Source organism: Chelmon rostratus, chromosome 2 (genome assembly GCF_017976325.1).
Source record: "Chelmon rostratus isolate fCheRos1 chromosome 2, fCheRos1.pri, whole genome shotgun sequence".
In the NCBI taxonomy this organism is placed as follows: domain Eukaryota; kingdom Metazoa; phylum Chordata; class Actinopteri; order Chaetodontiformes; family Chaetodontidae; genus Chelmon; species Chelmon rostratus.
This window is the reverse complement of record NC_055659.1, coordinates 3,345,030-3,360,118: the sequence shown is the minus strand read 5'-3', so window position 1 is coordinate 3,360,118 and position 15,089 is coordinate 3,345,030. Positions and strand designations below refer to the sequence as shown.

At 40.8% G+C, this 15,089-nt stretch overlaps 1 protein-coding gene across 1 annotated transcript in view; it reads right to left on the bottom strand.

The window, feature by feature from the left end:
• The window catches only part of ptprt (protein tyrosine phosphatase receptor type T), a 312,082-nt gene that overhangs the window by 218,271 nt on the left and 78,722 nt on the right, over positions 1-15,089 (bottom strand). The window contains exons 3-7 of the mRNA XM_041962443.1: positions 11,983-12,143; positions 10,875-10,985; positions 6,998-7,079; positions 5,616-5,731; positions 3,945-4,119 (exon numbers count right to left, since the gene is read on the bottom strand). Coding sequence (XP_041818377.1) covers positions 3,945-4,119; positions 5,616-5,731; positions 6,998-7,079; positions 10,875-10,985; positions 11,983-12,143 — 645 coding nt within the window. The remainder of the gene's footprint in view (positions 1-3,944; positions 4,120-5,615; positions 5,732-6,997; positions 7,080-10,874; positions 10,986-11,982; positions 12,144-15,089) is intronic.

The window sequence follows — 15,089 nt, the reverse complement described above, 5'->3', positions numbered from 1 at the left end:
GCTTTCAGCAGACTGTCTTTTTTCCTTGACATGTTCTTCAAGGTCGTCTTTTATTGTCCAATCAAACTGGACACCGAGTGTGTGTTTACAGGTGTGTCTTATTACAAATATTAGTCTGACTTTTCCAAACTAAAAAAAAGCCAACTGCTCTTTTCTCAGCTTCTTTAAAGAATAATTTTAACACTCGTCTTTTGCATGTGTGCGTTGTTCCTGTCAAAGTGATGTTTTTTTCCTGACAGGAAGCAGCTATCTGTTGCCGTTAATGCAAAGACATTCATAAGCGAGGGAGGAGGTTGTGTTCACAAGACATGCTTTCTTTAACATATTCAGAACTTACTTTAGGGGAGGTGTGAAGTGGGGCGGAGGTGTGAATACGGGCAGGATACTGATACTGATACTGATACTGATTGATGGAAAGATGCTTTCGGAGCTTTCGGTCAAAGGTGCAAGTCAAAGTGGAAAGTGTTTTTATTTTATTGTGATTTTCTGCAGTGTACAAAGAAATAATTAAGAACAACAAGGATAATTGTGGTAATGCATGCATTGTGGTATTTGTGGTCATCTTTCCTTGTTAATTACAGCCTTTGTTGTTTGACTGTTTCTGCTAAAGCCTCTATTTCATTTAGTTTAATGTACCAATTTTTTCCTTCTCTTCAACTTAAGAACAAAGGCATCTAAAAACTGTGGTTCTATAAAACATTTTTTTCTTACTCCTAAGCTGTGCTATGATATATTGAATTTGCTGTGGCATGTTGTTCTGTTTTCTAATTATTTGAGACTGTCCTTTTGATAAAAAGAGTATTATAAATAAAATGCATTGTTACTGGGATTATTAGTTACTTTACAAAGGAAGATTTTGCTTTCAAACAATACTCCCACTGAACAGTTGCTTCTGAATGTTTAATTTCAGCTCCTTTTTTTTGTTTGTCAGCAAGGAAGACATCATCTGGTCGGCCGGCCTGCAGTGTTGTGTCACAGATTAACATGCATGGATGAGCACGTGGGACACACACTCACACACACCGTCACACACAGTGCTCAGAAAGGGCACTGTCACATGATAAGTGTCTCTCTCCAGATTCCCCTGGTCACACCTGGCTGAACAACACACTAATTAACCCTGATTTCACTTAGCAGCCCAGGAGAACACACAAATACTGAATGTACATACACACACAAATGAATCTGGACACACAATAGACACCTCACACATGAACACACAAAAAAGGCACGCAGATACACACCTAGAGACAAATTAAACTGCACACAGATGATCCCACCACACATGAATGAATCGAATGAAAAAACTCAAAAATACACAAATTCAGTTGTACAAATCAAGGACAATAACACACACACACACACACACACACACACACACACACACACAGATTTAGCAACACACGCTACGCACACAAAGGGCTTCAGGGAGGTGTGCTCATGGATGTGCGTGTGCAATATTGCATATCTCTCTCGTTCACTGTGTTGGCATGACTATTCCTCTGGCACAATGCATGGCTGACAGCACCTGAGCTCTTCACACTGGCGCGCGCACGCACACACGCACGTGCACACACACACACACACACACACACACACAAGCTAAGAGACACATTCGTCAGGATGTCAGGAGTATAGTCTGTGTGTTCTGCTAACAGATGGTAATGACAGTTTCAGTCCCTGGACTATCATCTAATCAAAACAGCACACACACACAGACACACACACACACAACTTCCCTCCAGATTAAACATCCTTCACACCAAATAAGGTTAACCACATAATTCATACTAAATATGCATTGAGAGCATAATTTAGGCCAATACGTCTCTACATATAAATGTAGGCTATTTCAGTGACGCCATTTAAATTCCATTAAAAAACAAACATAGTTCAATACCACGTACACCACAAGAGGATAAGCCAATGTTTAATAGAAAGGAAAATAAATGTAATTCAGATTAAAGGTACACATGTGTGTTTGTCCAAGTGCATCTCAGGCATCCATTTCAACTTCACTGAAAGCGTTTAATTATGAAACAAAGACTAATATCAGCAAATAATGATAAAATGGTCAAGTGATGGGTGAGTGGGCATACACACAAAATATTAATGTGTTACCAATTCAAGGTATAAATTCGAGCTGAACACAGAATGTCGTCAGAGGAGAACCCCAGAGAACCACCCAACCAAGCATTTACAGTGACGCAGCTTCACTGTTATGCTGTACACTACTCCAACATGCAAGAAGTACCTGATGCTAAAGCTTTAGCATACAGAATTTTAAGAGAAGGTCAGTGGGTTAAGATTAGTGCTAGCACTTAATCTCACTATTTTAAATGATTTAGGCCTTGGTGTTTTACACATTAGCACAAACTATGTGAAATGGACTCTCTGCACTTCAGTCACCCAATGCATGTTTGGTGACATTTTAGCATAAGACAATTAATTGTCAAGAGAAGTTTAATGCTGAAAGAAAAAACCTTTTAAATCCTCAGTCCATAAACTGAAGGTGGGAAAACACAGAGTGGAAAAGGAGACCAGGAGAGGTAAAGGAATGTAATTATGTCTGACAACAACAGATAGCTGCGATGTTCTAATTCTATCAAAGGCCTTGCAACAACATTATCCAACCTCCTCAGTACATCAAAATCCTTCTGAGCAGGACAGCAGGCCTACTGTATTTCCTGTTGTTCACATGAACCGTGGGATGGAGAGTGGGATGGTGAATCACAGACAGTCCGTCGTATTTCTGCCCTGCATTGAGTGTGAGCTGAGTGCAGATCGCATTAGAGGATTTGAATGTCCTCAGCGAGGGGATTTGTTGCGCAGCACACATGAATACAAGAGGAACGCAGGAAAAAAGAGGTGAGAAGAGTTGAAAAGAAAACACAGAAAAACAGAAAAGAACGAACGTGCAGACAAGAGAGAGGAAAGAGAAAGATTTCTATTTTTACTTGAGTTTAATATAGCAAAATCTTTTGATTAATAGTCAAATTACTGTACATTTTAGGCAAATGCTGCCATTATGTTTTAGCTTCAGTAGCTTCCAAGTGAGATAAACCATTTTTCATTAGTGTTTGCTCACATCATGTATTCTCTGCTTGTTCGTGCACTTTAGTAAAACTGTACAGTACTTACCGTGTGAAATATTTATGTCTTACACTGTGTTTCGTTAGAGCTACCCCATTACATCACAGTGAAAAATTGATTACTTGTGTAACATGTTATACATATTTCTTCTTGGCATCTTTGGAGTCTCCGGTAGAATTTAAAATAGAGTTCTGTGGGTCGAAAGAGTGCTTGTCCACACATCATGTGCAGACAAGTATATGTTAACAGAGCGGCCAGAAGGGTTCATGAGGGTGTAAGAGGAAAAAGACAAATCTCCATTACCCCCCCTGTATTCCTGCTGAACCCCTGCTGAGCTCATCCTTTGTCCCAATCAAGAGGAAATGTTTAGGAAACTCAAGCTTCGTACTGTTCAGACAAAATTAACACCATAAAATTAGGTGACTGGGAGATTTTGGAGCCTCTAAAAATATTCTGTTGGTGTTTTCAACATTCAAAGAAATAAACAAAGTGCGGGTATCTATTTCAAACCCGGAGAGAAAGCTAGGGAACATGAGCCGCAGGGGACACCGGAGAAAATGAACTGAAAGACTGACAGAGACAGACAAAAATGGAGTGAAAGAGGGCTCATTGTGAGTTCTAGTCACTACTCAGAAGTCTGTTCAGTATTCCATCCTCAGCATTCTCACAGCACTAATGAGCAACAGCCAAACACACACACATGCACGCACACACACACACACACACACACTTCACAGCCCAGGCTTGTTTCTCTACATGAAAGAAGTCCCATTTCACAGCTTCCACACTGATCACATGTCAAGCGCTGCTCTTTGTACTTTACGTGAAACTGGATAAACAGCAGAATGTACCTTTCACGATGAGGTCGGCATAGTTGGACACCCCTGACCCGCCGTCCGACCGGATGACGCAGCGGTAGCGGCTGGTGCTGCGCTGGGACGTGTCGCCAACGCTGACGGTTGCTGAGAAACGGCGGTGGTTCACAACCCTGGTCACCATCAACGCTGTGTCCTTACCGTTCCACTGCTGCATGATGGATGAGAAGCGTAAGAAAAAGCTGAAAAAAGCCTTGCTCTGACTGGTGATGGCTCAACATGGCTGCTTCCTTCTTACGTCAGAAGCAATTTTAAGACACCTGTCAGTCAACTGAACAGAGCCCGACTTTTTCAGCCCTAATATATTGTGAAATGCATCCACAAAGCTCTTAATTCTCTAAATTTTTGTAGAAAAGACTAGAGTTGTGGCCCTTTAAACTGGCAATACAACAATTTAGTATAGTTTAGTAGCTCAGGGAATCACAGCAGACAGATTAAAGCAAAGAGCAATTAAAAGTGCAACACAGGACACAGAAATGACGCCATATTGATGTGAAAGAGTGGCAGGAAACAAAAGCAATTTGAATTTAGCAGATCAGACATTAAAATAAAAAGTGCACTGCTGCCACTTTCTACTTTGCACGTGATCCTCACACCTCCTGATCCGCTCTCCTCTTACGGAGAAACATGCTTTGCCACCTCAGACCTGCAGTCAGAAGGGTCACTGCTCTCCATTGTAAATGTCATTAATGCACGCAGCAGCCTTCTCAGCGGGCATGTTCTGGGGAAAACATGCAAGCTTTCCAGTTTACATGCATTGAAACTAGAATAAGCACAAGGGCATGGATGCCCACGCACACACACACACACACACACACACATATATCACTTTCACAGAGATGGAGTCATTGGTGCAGAGCAGAACAAGGACTTCTAATCAATCCTGAAATAGAGCAGGGAAGGCTGAGAATCATTGCCACAGTGTACTTACTTTTTTATTTTTATATTTTGAATCAAATGGTATAAATAATTAATTATTATTTGCTACATTGGCCTTTTATATCATACATATTATATGTCATAGAATCTTCAATGTCATATTGGATGGATCAATGGATCCATTTTTATCCTGCTTGTTTCTGATTGGCTGAGTCCATTCAAATCATACAACAGCCTTACTGCAGTGTCTAAGATATAATAAACTTCAGGTAACCATAACTACAGCACTTATGTTCAGGCGAAACATACTTACCAATAGGCTAAACTTAAACTTTTAGAAACAGACAAAAGCAGCTTTTATGTTTGTCAGTAGAATGTGGCCATAATACATATAGATATGATGATATTGAAAGTACTGGAATAATGGAGGAAACTGCTCTACAGTTTTCCTTTTGCCATCATTTTCCAATGTCTTACTTTATACTTTGACATATTCGTACACCATTACTACTATAATAATGAGTAGTACAACTTTTTAGACTGCTTCATAGACATAGTTAGTGGACTGAGATATGCCACGGTGCAGCATTATACTCAAAATGTAAGAAAACACACTGAAAATCTGCCACTGACACATAATTACTTGTCAGTTATCACAGTTTTACAGCATTTGAACATTTAGGGCATTCTGACCTTCCTTTATAAATGTACTGCTTGTACATTGCTGATATCATTCACGCACATTTTTACTGATAAGAAGGTACTAACCTGTAGCCAAAGTTTATCATGCTGGGACCATTTCCCTCCAGCAGTACACTGAAACGTGGCATTCTGACCAACGTTCACCTCCACATTCTGCAGACGCAGGAAGTGAGGCGCTTTACCTGCAACAAACACAGAAAGCAGACACCGTGTAAACACTAGGTAGAATATTCTGCAGAGATAAAAGTTCCACAATCGTGTATTAAAGCAATTGGCTGGCCACTGAAAGATGGCATCTTGTTATTAAAGACATGGTCGGATCAGACTGGATTATAACAGCAGATGCTGGTAGTAATAAGAAACAACGCTTGGAGGAAAACCCACAACAATAGTAATCCAGTTCCAGCAGGACTTAACATTGTTGTTCAGAGCGAGGCTGAGAAATTTATGGGATGGTACGAGGCACATGAGCAGGCAGACAATGAGACAGACTGCCAGACATCGGGTGACTTTGTCCTGGCATTGAAACCAGCCAGCGACTGGTTAATTTCATTTTGACTGTCTGCAGACAGAGATAAGTCTAACAGGGTATGCATCGATCATTTAACAATGATAATTCGCACTGTCGCTAATGGTCAGGTTCAAATCACAAGGCCTTAGAGAAGACGCTTGGCTTTTTGGTAACCTTTCTGCATTTGTACATTCTTCCTTCTCACTCCTCTCTTTACATTATCTCAGATTTATGTGTTCTTGTTTATTCTTTCTTCCAGTGTGAACACCTCTACTTTCTTCCTCTTGCTTTTACTCACCCACTTTGACTAATCTGATTAGTGGCTGGCACAGATGAGCTATGTGCTCATCTGTTCCGGCCATTCAAAAAAAAAAAAGAGAGACTAAAAGAAAGACGTGAAAGTGAAGAGAGTTCTAATGAAAAAATGATCTAAATTAAAGTGTACAAGAAATATAGAAATTTAATTGTGTAAGCCTTGTCTGAATTCTTCCAAATGAATATCTAACAAGACTCATTATCTGCGAGTAATGAGATCATGTTTTGTTTTATTCAAGAAAAATGCCAGTAAAGTTGAAGTGAGCTAATAACAGGCAGTGAGGATGTGAGAGAGTGATACTGAAGAGACAGAGCGAGGTAAGCAGGCCGCAGAGTGTTGCAGTAAGCAGGCCAGAGTGTTGTGAAGCAAAGTGTTTCTGTCAGATTTGAGTGATGAAGACCCTGAGTTTGGACCTTCTTCCTGGCTCCCTGCAATCTGTCTGCAAGGCTCACAATCTGTCCTTTACACTGCCTTTGTGTGTGTGTGTGTGTGTGAGATAGCTATAAAACAGATGATGCTCAGTGGGGCTACAGTGGTGCAGGGTCAACCATTATGAAATACACACACATACGCACGCACACACACACACACACACTCACACACACACACACAGTCACTTACGGCAGGGGTGAGCCAGAACTCGTATGTCGTCGATGGCGATGAAACCTGGATGGCCTTGAACTGAAACTGCTTCGAATATTACCTGAGACGGGAAAGAAAGAAAGAAAGAAAGAAAGAAAGAAAGAAAGAAAGAAAGAAAGGAACAAAGGAAGAAAGGAAGAAAGAAGGAAGGAAAGAAAGAAAGAAAGAAAGAAAGAAACACATTGAGCCACAGTTTTCTATAAAGTCTGAGAAAGAAAGAGGAAAAAAAAACTTTTTTTCTTCCAGACACTGCAACATCTTGATGCCCCTGCAAAGTTCATAAGGAAACCCCAGGGGAATTTTGCACTGTAAGTCAGCAACTATTTCCTTCTTTATTTAATCCCTTCATCCTTCTGTCTCCATCCTTATGCCAGCCACATATGCCGTGCCTCCTCTTGCTTCCTCTCGTCTTTTCTCTCTCATCCTCTCTTTCTTTCTCACTCTTTTATTTTTCTCTCAGGCCTCTTCCTCTCCACATCTTCCTCCATCCTTAATGCCTCCCTCTCTTTTCTTTCAGTTTCCTCTCAACAATCTCTCTCCTTGTCCTCCTCTATATATTTTCTCTCTCTCCAACAGCTCTTTCATTCTTTAATTCTTCTAATTGCTCTTTTGTGTTTTTTCTCTCCATCACACTACTCCTATATTTCTGTTTTAACGTTTTCTCTCCGGCAGACACTCTCAGGGTGACAGGCAGCCAGCAGGGCTGTCAAAGGGCCATGCACTTCTGACCCACACATAAATAGTCATACACAAACACACACACACACACATATACCTCTGTGCTGTACTTGTCAGGATCCTCAACAGTATAAGCTGGGACTGAGTCTGAATACTAAAGACGTCTGGGAAGACTTTACTCTCTTCTTTTCCTTCAAAAAATAAACCCCCCTCTCTGGCATGCATGTCAAGGGAAAGACACTGGTTTTTTGTTGTTGTTGCTGTTATGACAGGTCTTTGTGTGCAAAATTCAGATTTTTCTCTCCCTTCACATTCATTTTGGAAAGTAATCTGCTGAATATATCTATTCTAATTCATACAGTACCTTCATGCTGGCTTGTGAAGTGAATATAGCTTTAAAAAAAATTAAAACAGATCTCTCATATCTGATCTTTTCTTTAAGTCTATTTTACTGCTGTTTTCTAGCAACATGTTACACACTTGTTGATAATGAAATATTCTCGGATGTCTCCCTCAAATACAAATTTGCGACCTTGCAAAAAGTAAAAGTGATAATCTGTGAACTTTCTAACCCTGCAATGGCTGCTTAACTCACTGTCTTCCATGTTTTTCTCACAAAAGGATGCACAGTCTTGGCAATGATTTGTCCAGTGTGTATAAAAATCCAATTTTGGAGATGCCACAGACCAGAACTGTGTCAAATTAAGAAAAACATGCAGTCAAAATATGAAAAACATTGCATTTCAAGTCATTAGTGGAAATAGTTGGCAGGCAATTTGAGGGTGGGCCATCCGCCTTTTTAACCTGCCACCACCCCTCTTCATTCCCACATAGCAGAGCGAGTGCAGGGGCAGAGGGCTTGTTTAGCTGAATATGTTAGTCTAGTCTGCCTGACTCATTGATCCTTTATCTGTCTGACGGTTTGTGAGTTAGGATCTATGGTCCCAGTCACGGCTCTGAAAGATCAGTAGCCTCACTGTGCTGTGTATTGATAAAACCATGGCGCTGTCCGTGGTGCTGAAGTAGCAGATGGATTTGAAATTGCACCCACAGGGGGCACCTGAGATGCCAAAAATGCATACCTCATACCCAGTGCACTTAATTTCACCATATTACTGTATGTGTGCATGCTCTGTATAGGGATTAAGTATTAACCAAATAAAAAGAACTTTGAGCAATTTCCATTGAACTCACTGGAGACCTCTTGTGCTACCTCTTCAAGATTCCCACAAAGCCTAAATGAAGGAGGGACACATGGGGAACTCTGAGTGAGGGGTTATTGAAATGCTGCAGGCTATGATGATGGAAAAAAGTGTGTAATTAGTCTTGTTCCTTCTCTTAACTTAACAGAACGAGCTGAAGTGACTTTGCTCACCTTTTCGAAGACCGAAACCTTCTTGTTGCTGCTTGCGACTTTAATTTTGACCGATTAGGTGCCATTTTTCTGTTGACCTTGAATCCTGAATTGTCGCTCTTGGCTTTATTATGAGAATGTTTTTGCCCTTTTTGGAAAACAAAGTGTCATATCTCCATGGGAGATGACTCCTCATTAGGGAGGGAAACACACATTTAATGCACTTTGGTCACCTTTGTGCTTCAGATCTGTGCGTGCGACACATGGGTGCTTTCATCTATTGAATATAGCTCAGCCATTAGGTAAACACAGTCCCTTTTGTACTACCTCAATAAAACACAGCGGTGTATGTCTCTGCATCTTAAACAGACCAATACTGGTCATCTTTCTGCCTGTTAAAGGATGACACTGAATCCACAGTTCCAACCAATGGTCACACATTTATTTAGGCTATACTGAACCACTAGCATTTGTTAGCTTTATAGCTGCTACAGGCTCTAAATTTCTTGAGATGAAATTTATGGGTTAACGTGAGTCACCTACAACTTCCTCAAACTCAGTGTTTTCCTGTAAACATATATTATTCAGTATTTAAATTAATACTGACTCAAATTACCTACAGCTAACTGCAACTACAGCTAACTAACTAAATTGTGAGACTCTCTTAAGATCTGCCTCACACTGCCAATCAAATCTCACACCAAATAATGGAAGCGTCAAAGTCTCTCCTTCATGAAAAAATAACCCTACAGAATTCAACATTTCATAATCAATATTGCTGAAGAGTGCTTAAGACACAGTTTGCATAGCTTTAGTTAACTGAGACACTGTCTCTAACACAAGCCTCTCCTTCATGTATATTGAGTTTCGCCTCATTTACTTTGCTATTACAAATTGAAACATCCATAAAAATACAATTTTTAACATGCAGAAGACAGAGTGGTTAGATTAATGAGGCTCACCACAAATGTCTCCTTGTGCCACCGAGTGTAATCCAGGTTTTGTCTAATCTGAATTTTGGGCCCATTGAAGTTTCAATGTGGAACACATTAAAAGATAAAAAGGTAGCTCACAGACAGATCACTAGGACTAAGACGAATAATCTCGGTTTTAACAATACATTCTGGCCCCAGTGGCCTTCTTTAGAGCTGCTCTGATGAAGCAAAAACAGAAGTTTTTAAACCTTTTAACATGTCAAAGCAGGAAAATCATGCATGTAATTAATAACCTTAATAAAGGCAGGTGATCCAGCTCCAGGGTCCCAGTAATGTGCATGACTTACTGGGACACTTAATGGCCCCAAGTGATCATTCATTAATGTTATTACTAACACTGCCAACTGTCTGCCATGAAAATTATCTAGAGACAGCAGTTATAATGAAAACACCTGAATATTGTTTAGCAAAAAAATCCTTTTTATTTTACCTTTCACACATCAATTGTCAGAATGAACACAGGCACCTTCTGCACTGCCTCGTGCTGAATGTCCAAAAATTAAAGTCAATATTAAACTCTGAGGGGGAAACAATTAAAAAGTCACACAGCCTCTGCAGGACATTTCAAGTGTCAAATATTGACCATCTGCCTGACGCATGATGGAGAGATATCTAGATCTCAGTCACATTAAAAGAGGAGTGTAATCGCACTGACAGTTCTATTAGAAACACGTTTGCTTAATCATTTCTGTGTCATTTTAATATAGGCCACCAGGTATGACTGTTTTCATCATTTATGATGCACTTCGCAGTGATGTTACTAATGGATGTTCATGCCAGCAAAGACAGAAAGAAAAGGTGTGTGTGTGTGTGTGTGTGTGTGTGTTACCTGATAGGAGTTAGGCCAGAATGTAGAAATGGCCAGCTCAGCCTTCACCCAGCCTTCAGTAACGGTATCAGAAGCGTTCCATACCGGGTTTCCCTGAGCGCCTCCATTCACCTGCAGGCAGACAGAAAATAATAATAAGAGATTTAGAAGATGAAAAGAATCGCAGGGATCAGATAACCTGCAGGTTTCAGACAGTAAAACTGAAGAGTTTTAAGGAAAAACTAAAGTAAATGTAGGGATTTTTATCGAACCTATCTAACTGTATTCATTCAATGATTATAATAAGCGTTATTATTTATCAGTTAATTGATTAGCCAATCACTTCATGCCTCACATGCTTTTATTCAATGCTCTGTTGGTCCCCGATTCACTTCAGATCTCCACCAATCTCATGTCTTATCATTTCATCCCTCTCATCCATCTCTACATTCTCTCAGTCTCCAGCTCACCAGTCCGTCCTTTCCACACTCCCTCCTCCATCCTCAGCTCCCTTCTGACCCCACCAGCTCTGTATTCTACCCATCTGTCCATCAGCGTCTTCAGACCATGACATAAAACATTCACTAGCCCTGCCTCTGCTCAACAACACAGAGAATCTATCAGTGTACCCGTGCATGCACAAACCCTAGTTCCTACCCCGAATGTTTTAATCATTTTATCATTTCTTATTCTTGACATGCGTTTCTGTCCAAATGAACAATGAAATAGAAGTCTTCTTATTTAAAACTTTCTTTACAAAAACACACAAACACTCTAATAACCATACCACCAAATGCAGTACACTAGACCCAACTTTATCCTTACTGAAAGGGAATAGATGAGGTATGTCTTTTTTACCTGTTTTACCTTTGATTTGTAGTTCTCTCACTCATGCACACACACACACACACACACACACACACACACACACACCAATACAAACATTCAATGCCCCAGGGCTAAATTCATCCCTTCTTGACAGAGAACAGAGGTTTGTTTGTTTGTTTGCCTGTTAAGTCTATCATCCGCTTCATCTGTCAATCCCTGTCAGTCACACACACACACACACACACACACACAGACACACACACACACACACACACACAGACACACACACACACACACACACCTTGATATAGACGTTGAGCGTGCCTGGGCTGGCTCCGTCCCGGCTGGACAGGGAGTACAGGAAGTCGATGCAGTGGGTGTCGTTCTCCTTCAGGGTGGGCATGTAAAGGTGAGCTTTTTGTCCCGACGCCCGGCCAGACGCGTTCACCACCATGAACGAACCTACAGCCACAGAAACAGGAAGAGAAAGGCCAGAGACAGTTAAAGTATGATCATAACAGCGCAGCCAAACTTCAGATTATTCTTCCACAAACAAAAACAGATACTGTTTCAACAACAGATCATAAAAGGATCTGAATTCAGCATTAATCCATCATGTTTTACATCGGGGTTAGGTTGCATGGCCGCTAAAAAGTGAAAGGCTAAAGGCTAAAGTAGAGTGGTTTCCCTCATTTTTGTTGTTGTTGTAAACATCATCTCATTCTTGGATTGCCTTCTCCTCTTCTTCATGTACTGATCAGCAGGCTGCAACACTATGAGGCAGATCAGAAGGTCAAATCAGTTTCCGTGCCATCATTTCTTTTGCAGTTCAGATCAGCATTTTCCTGATTCTCTCAACATCCCACTGTGGCAGACATCTGCTGCAAATAGCTACAGTAATTCAGAGTGCTTGTGCGCTGCAGATACGGTCGACCACGTTCGTTCGCCATTCAGCTGACGCTTGATGCAGCAAAAAAGCAAAAACACTGCGAGCTCTTTAATTCACTGGCGCCGTATATCAGCGTCTTAATGTATCCACACCCTGAGGGTTCTGAGCCACGACGTAAAACACATTTTCTCTGTCGACTCACGGTTTAAGTGTGTTTTAGTCTCTGCTTTATGGCACAGGATGGAGCTTTTATGGGTCGGCCGACTCCATTTGGCTGACTGCCATCAGCCGGACTGAGAGTTTGAAGTGACTGGTAGACTATTTGGCGAGCGAGTGGGAGAGGAGAGATACTGAATCAAGCAGGTGTGGCTGTTGGCTTCTAACAGTGTCTGTGTTTGCATATGCACTCTATTGCATAGGTGTGAAAGTGTGCTGAATTAATGTAGAATGTCCTCTGTAAGGTTTTTATCTCTTTTTTTGAATTGTGTTGGGACGATAGATGCAAATAACCACCCTGCTCCGTTATGTTGCATGCATTGATAATCAACAGCACATCCTGTGTGTTGACTCAGAATATAAAACCATACATTTGGTATCTGCGATGTTACAGTATTTCCAGAAGCACATGTGTAAAAGATTTATAATTTAGAAATAATACTCTTCCTAAAATTAGTGCTCTGCTTCAATTATATTACTATATGTAGATTCTATATAATAATAAAGAAAAGTCAAGTAAAAGTAGAATAAAATGTACACATTTGTTTCATCTGTTCGTTGAAAGACTGATGCGTATTACCAGAAACTGTGTCCTGGATGTGATGGCATTTTGATTCCAAAGGGCAGTGCAGTGACTTTTGAAGGGGTAGGAATGTACAGAAGAAGCAAACTTTGGACAACAAACACATAAAGACAGAGCTGGGCTGCTGTATTTCTGAGAACATCCGATTGACCTACATTTCCTGGAGGCTTCCCATAACCTTAACACGACCCTGAGACTAACCTTCACCCAAAAAAAAAGGCTGAAGCTTGTTCCCTCAATAACACACCAAAGGCAAAGTGACCTTCTTTATGTTAGTCCAGATCAGTGGCTGGTTTGTGTTAATGTGTGGTAGTGTGTGTGATTTTGTTGAGATGCAACAAGAGACCTTCACCTCCTTTATCCTTTAAGACCTGAATCTCTGTGGTATTGTGCAGGCACATGCAGGCCCTGTTAGGGCCTAGCTTGTGTCCAGTATTTATTGTGTTTGTGTGGGAGCGTGTGCGTTCTTCAGTCTTTGGTTTTGGGGACCAAGGATGATATGACCTTTGACCCTTTACTTGTGCAATGCCCATTCACAGACAGTGCACACATGAAAAGTGAAATGTACAATTGTTTGCTGTATTAAAAATGTCATCAGAATAGTCAGAATTATCAGAATTTGTGAGAGATGCTAAAAGAAAACCCCTGCCATTGAAATATAATTCATAAAAGTGAGGGAGGAAATATTTCACACTATATCATTACTACTGATAAAATTCATGTATTAGGCAATAGATAGGCAGCTAACACGATTTATAGCTGGTTTCCAGGTCGTTAGAAAGGATAGGCTGACATTATTCACATAAGGTAACTAGCTAAGTTAGCGTAATAACACTAAGTCAATCACTGCTTTTTGTATCAAAATGTTAACACTAAAACTCAAATTAGCTGATGTTAAGATTAGAGAGAGCGAGTTAACGTTAACTCGGGGTATAAAACGGTCACTAGCTGTCATTTAAACTCGTGGGGGCTCTCCAGGCACTACACCTCCTTATGTCCTCAGGAATTCACCCACCTAGTCTGAAGTGAATCGGATGAATGGTTGTCAAGAAAACTGAAGGACAGACAGGAAGGACAGAGATTCCTTTCATTTTAAGAAACATGTTGCACTCCTACCCTCCAAGACAAGGCCATAGCGCGCACACACACGCACACACACTCACACAAACACACACACATACACACACATACTGTATATTTTACACACATACAGGTGTCTAAAAGAGATTTTATCCATCACTTTTGCCTTGGCTAAATGGGACTAATCCTCAGCAGCACTGTGTGTGTGTGTGTGTGTGTGTGTGTGTGCGCATGTGACTGAGAGCGTGGGTTTGTGTGTATGTGTATTGTATATGTGTGTCTGTGTGTATTGATATTGTTGAAGTTATATTACTGTGCGGTTGGCTGGCAGAGGAGAAGTGTGTCTTATTACGGAAGCGAAATGATGGTTTGTGTGTGTTTGTGTGTGTGTGTCTGTGTACAGGTGTGTGTGTGTTAAAGTAATCTAGCCCGGGTCTCTAACCAGGTCTTTCCACAGTGAACCCAGCCTGATTACATTTCTTATTCACACCTACATGTACACACATGCACACCCCTGTGTGCGCATGCACACACACACACAGACACATGCACGCACACACACACAGTGCATTTATTTTTCTGTCCTTTCCTGCTCTGTAAAGCATTCTGTAAAAGGATTTGTTTCATTTAAAATTCCTTT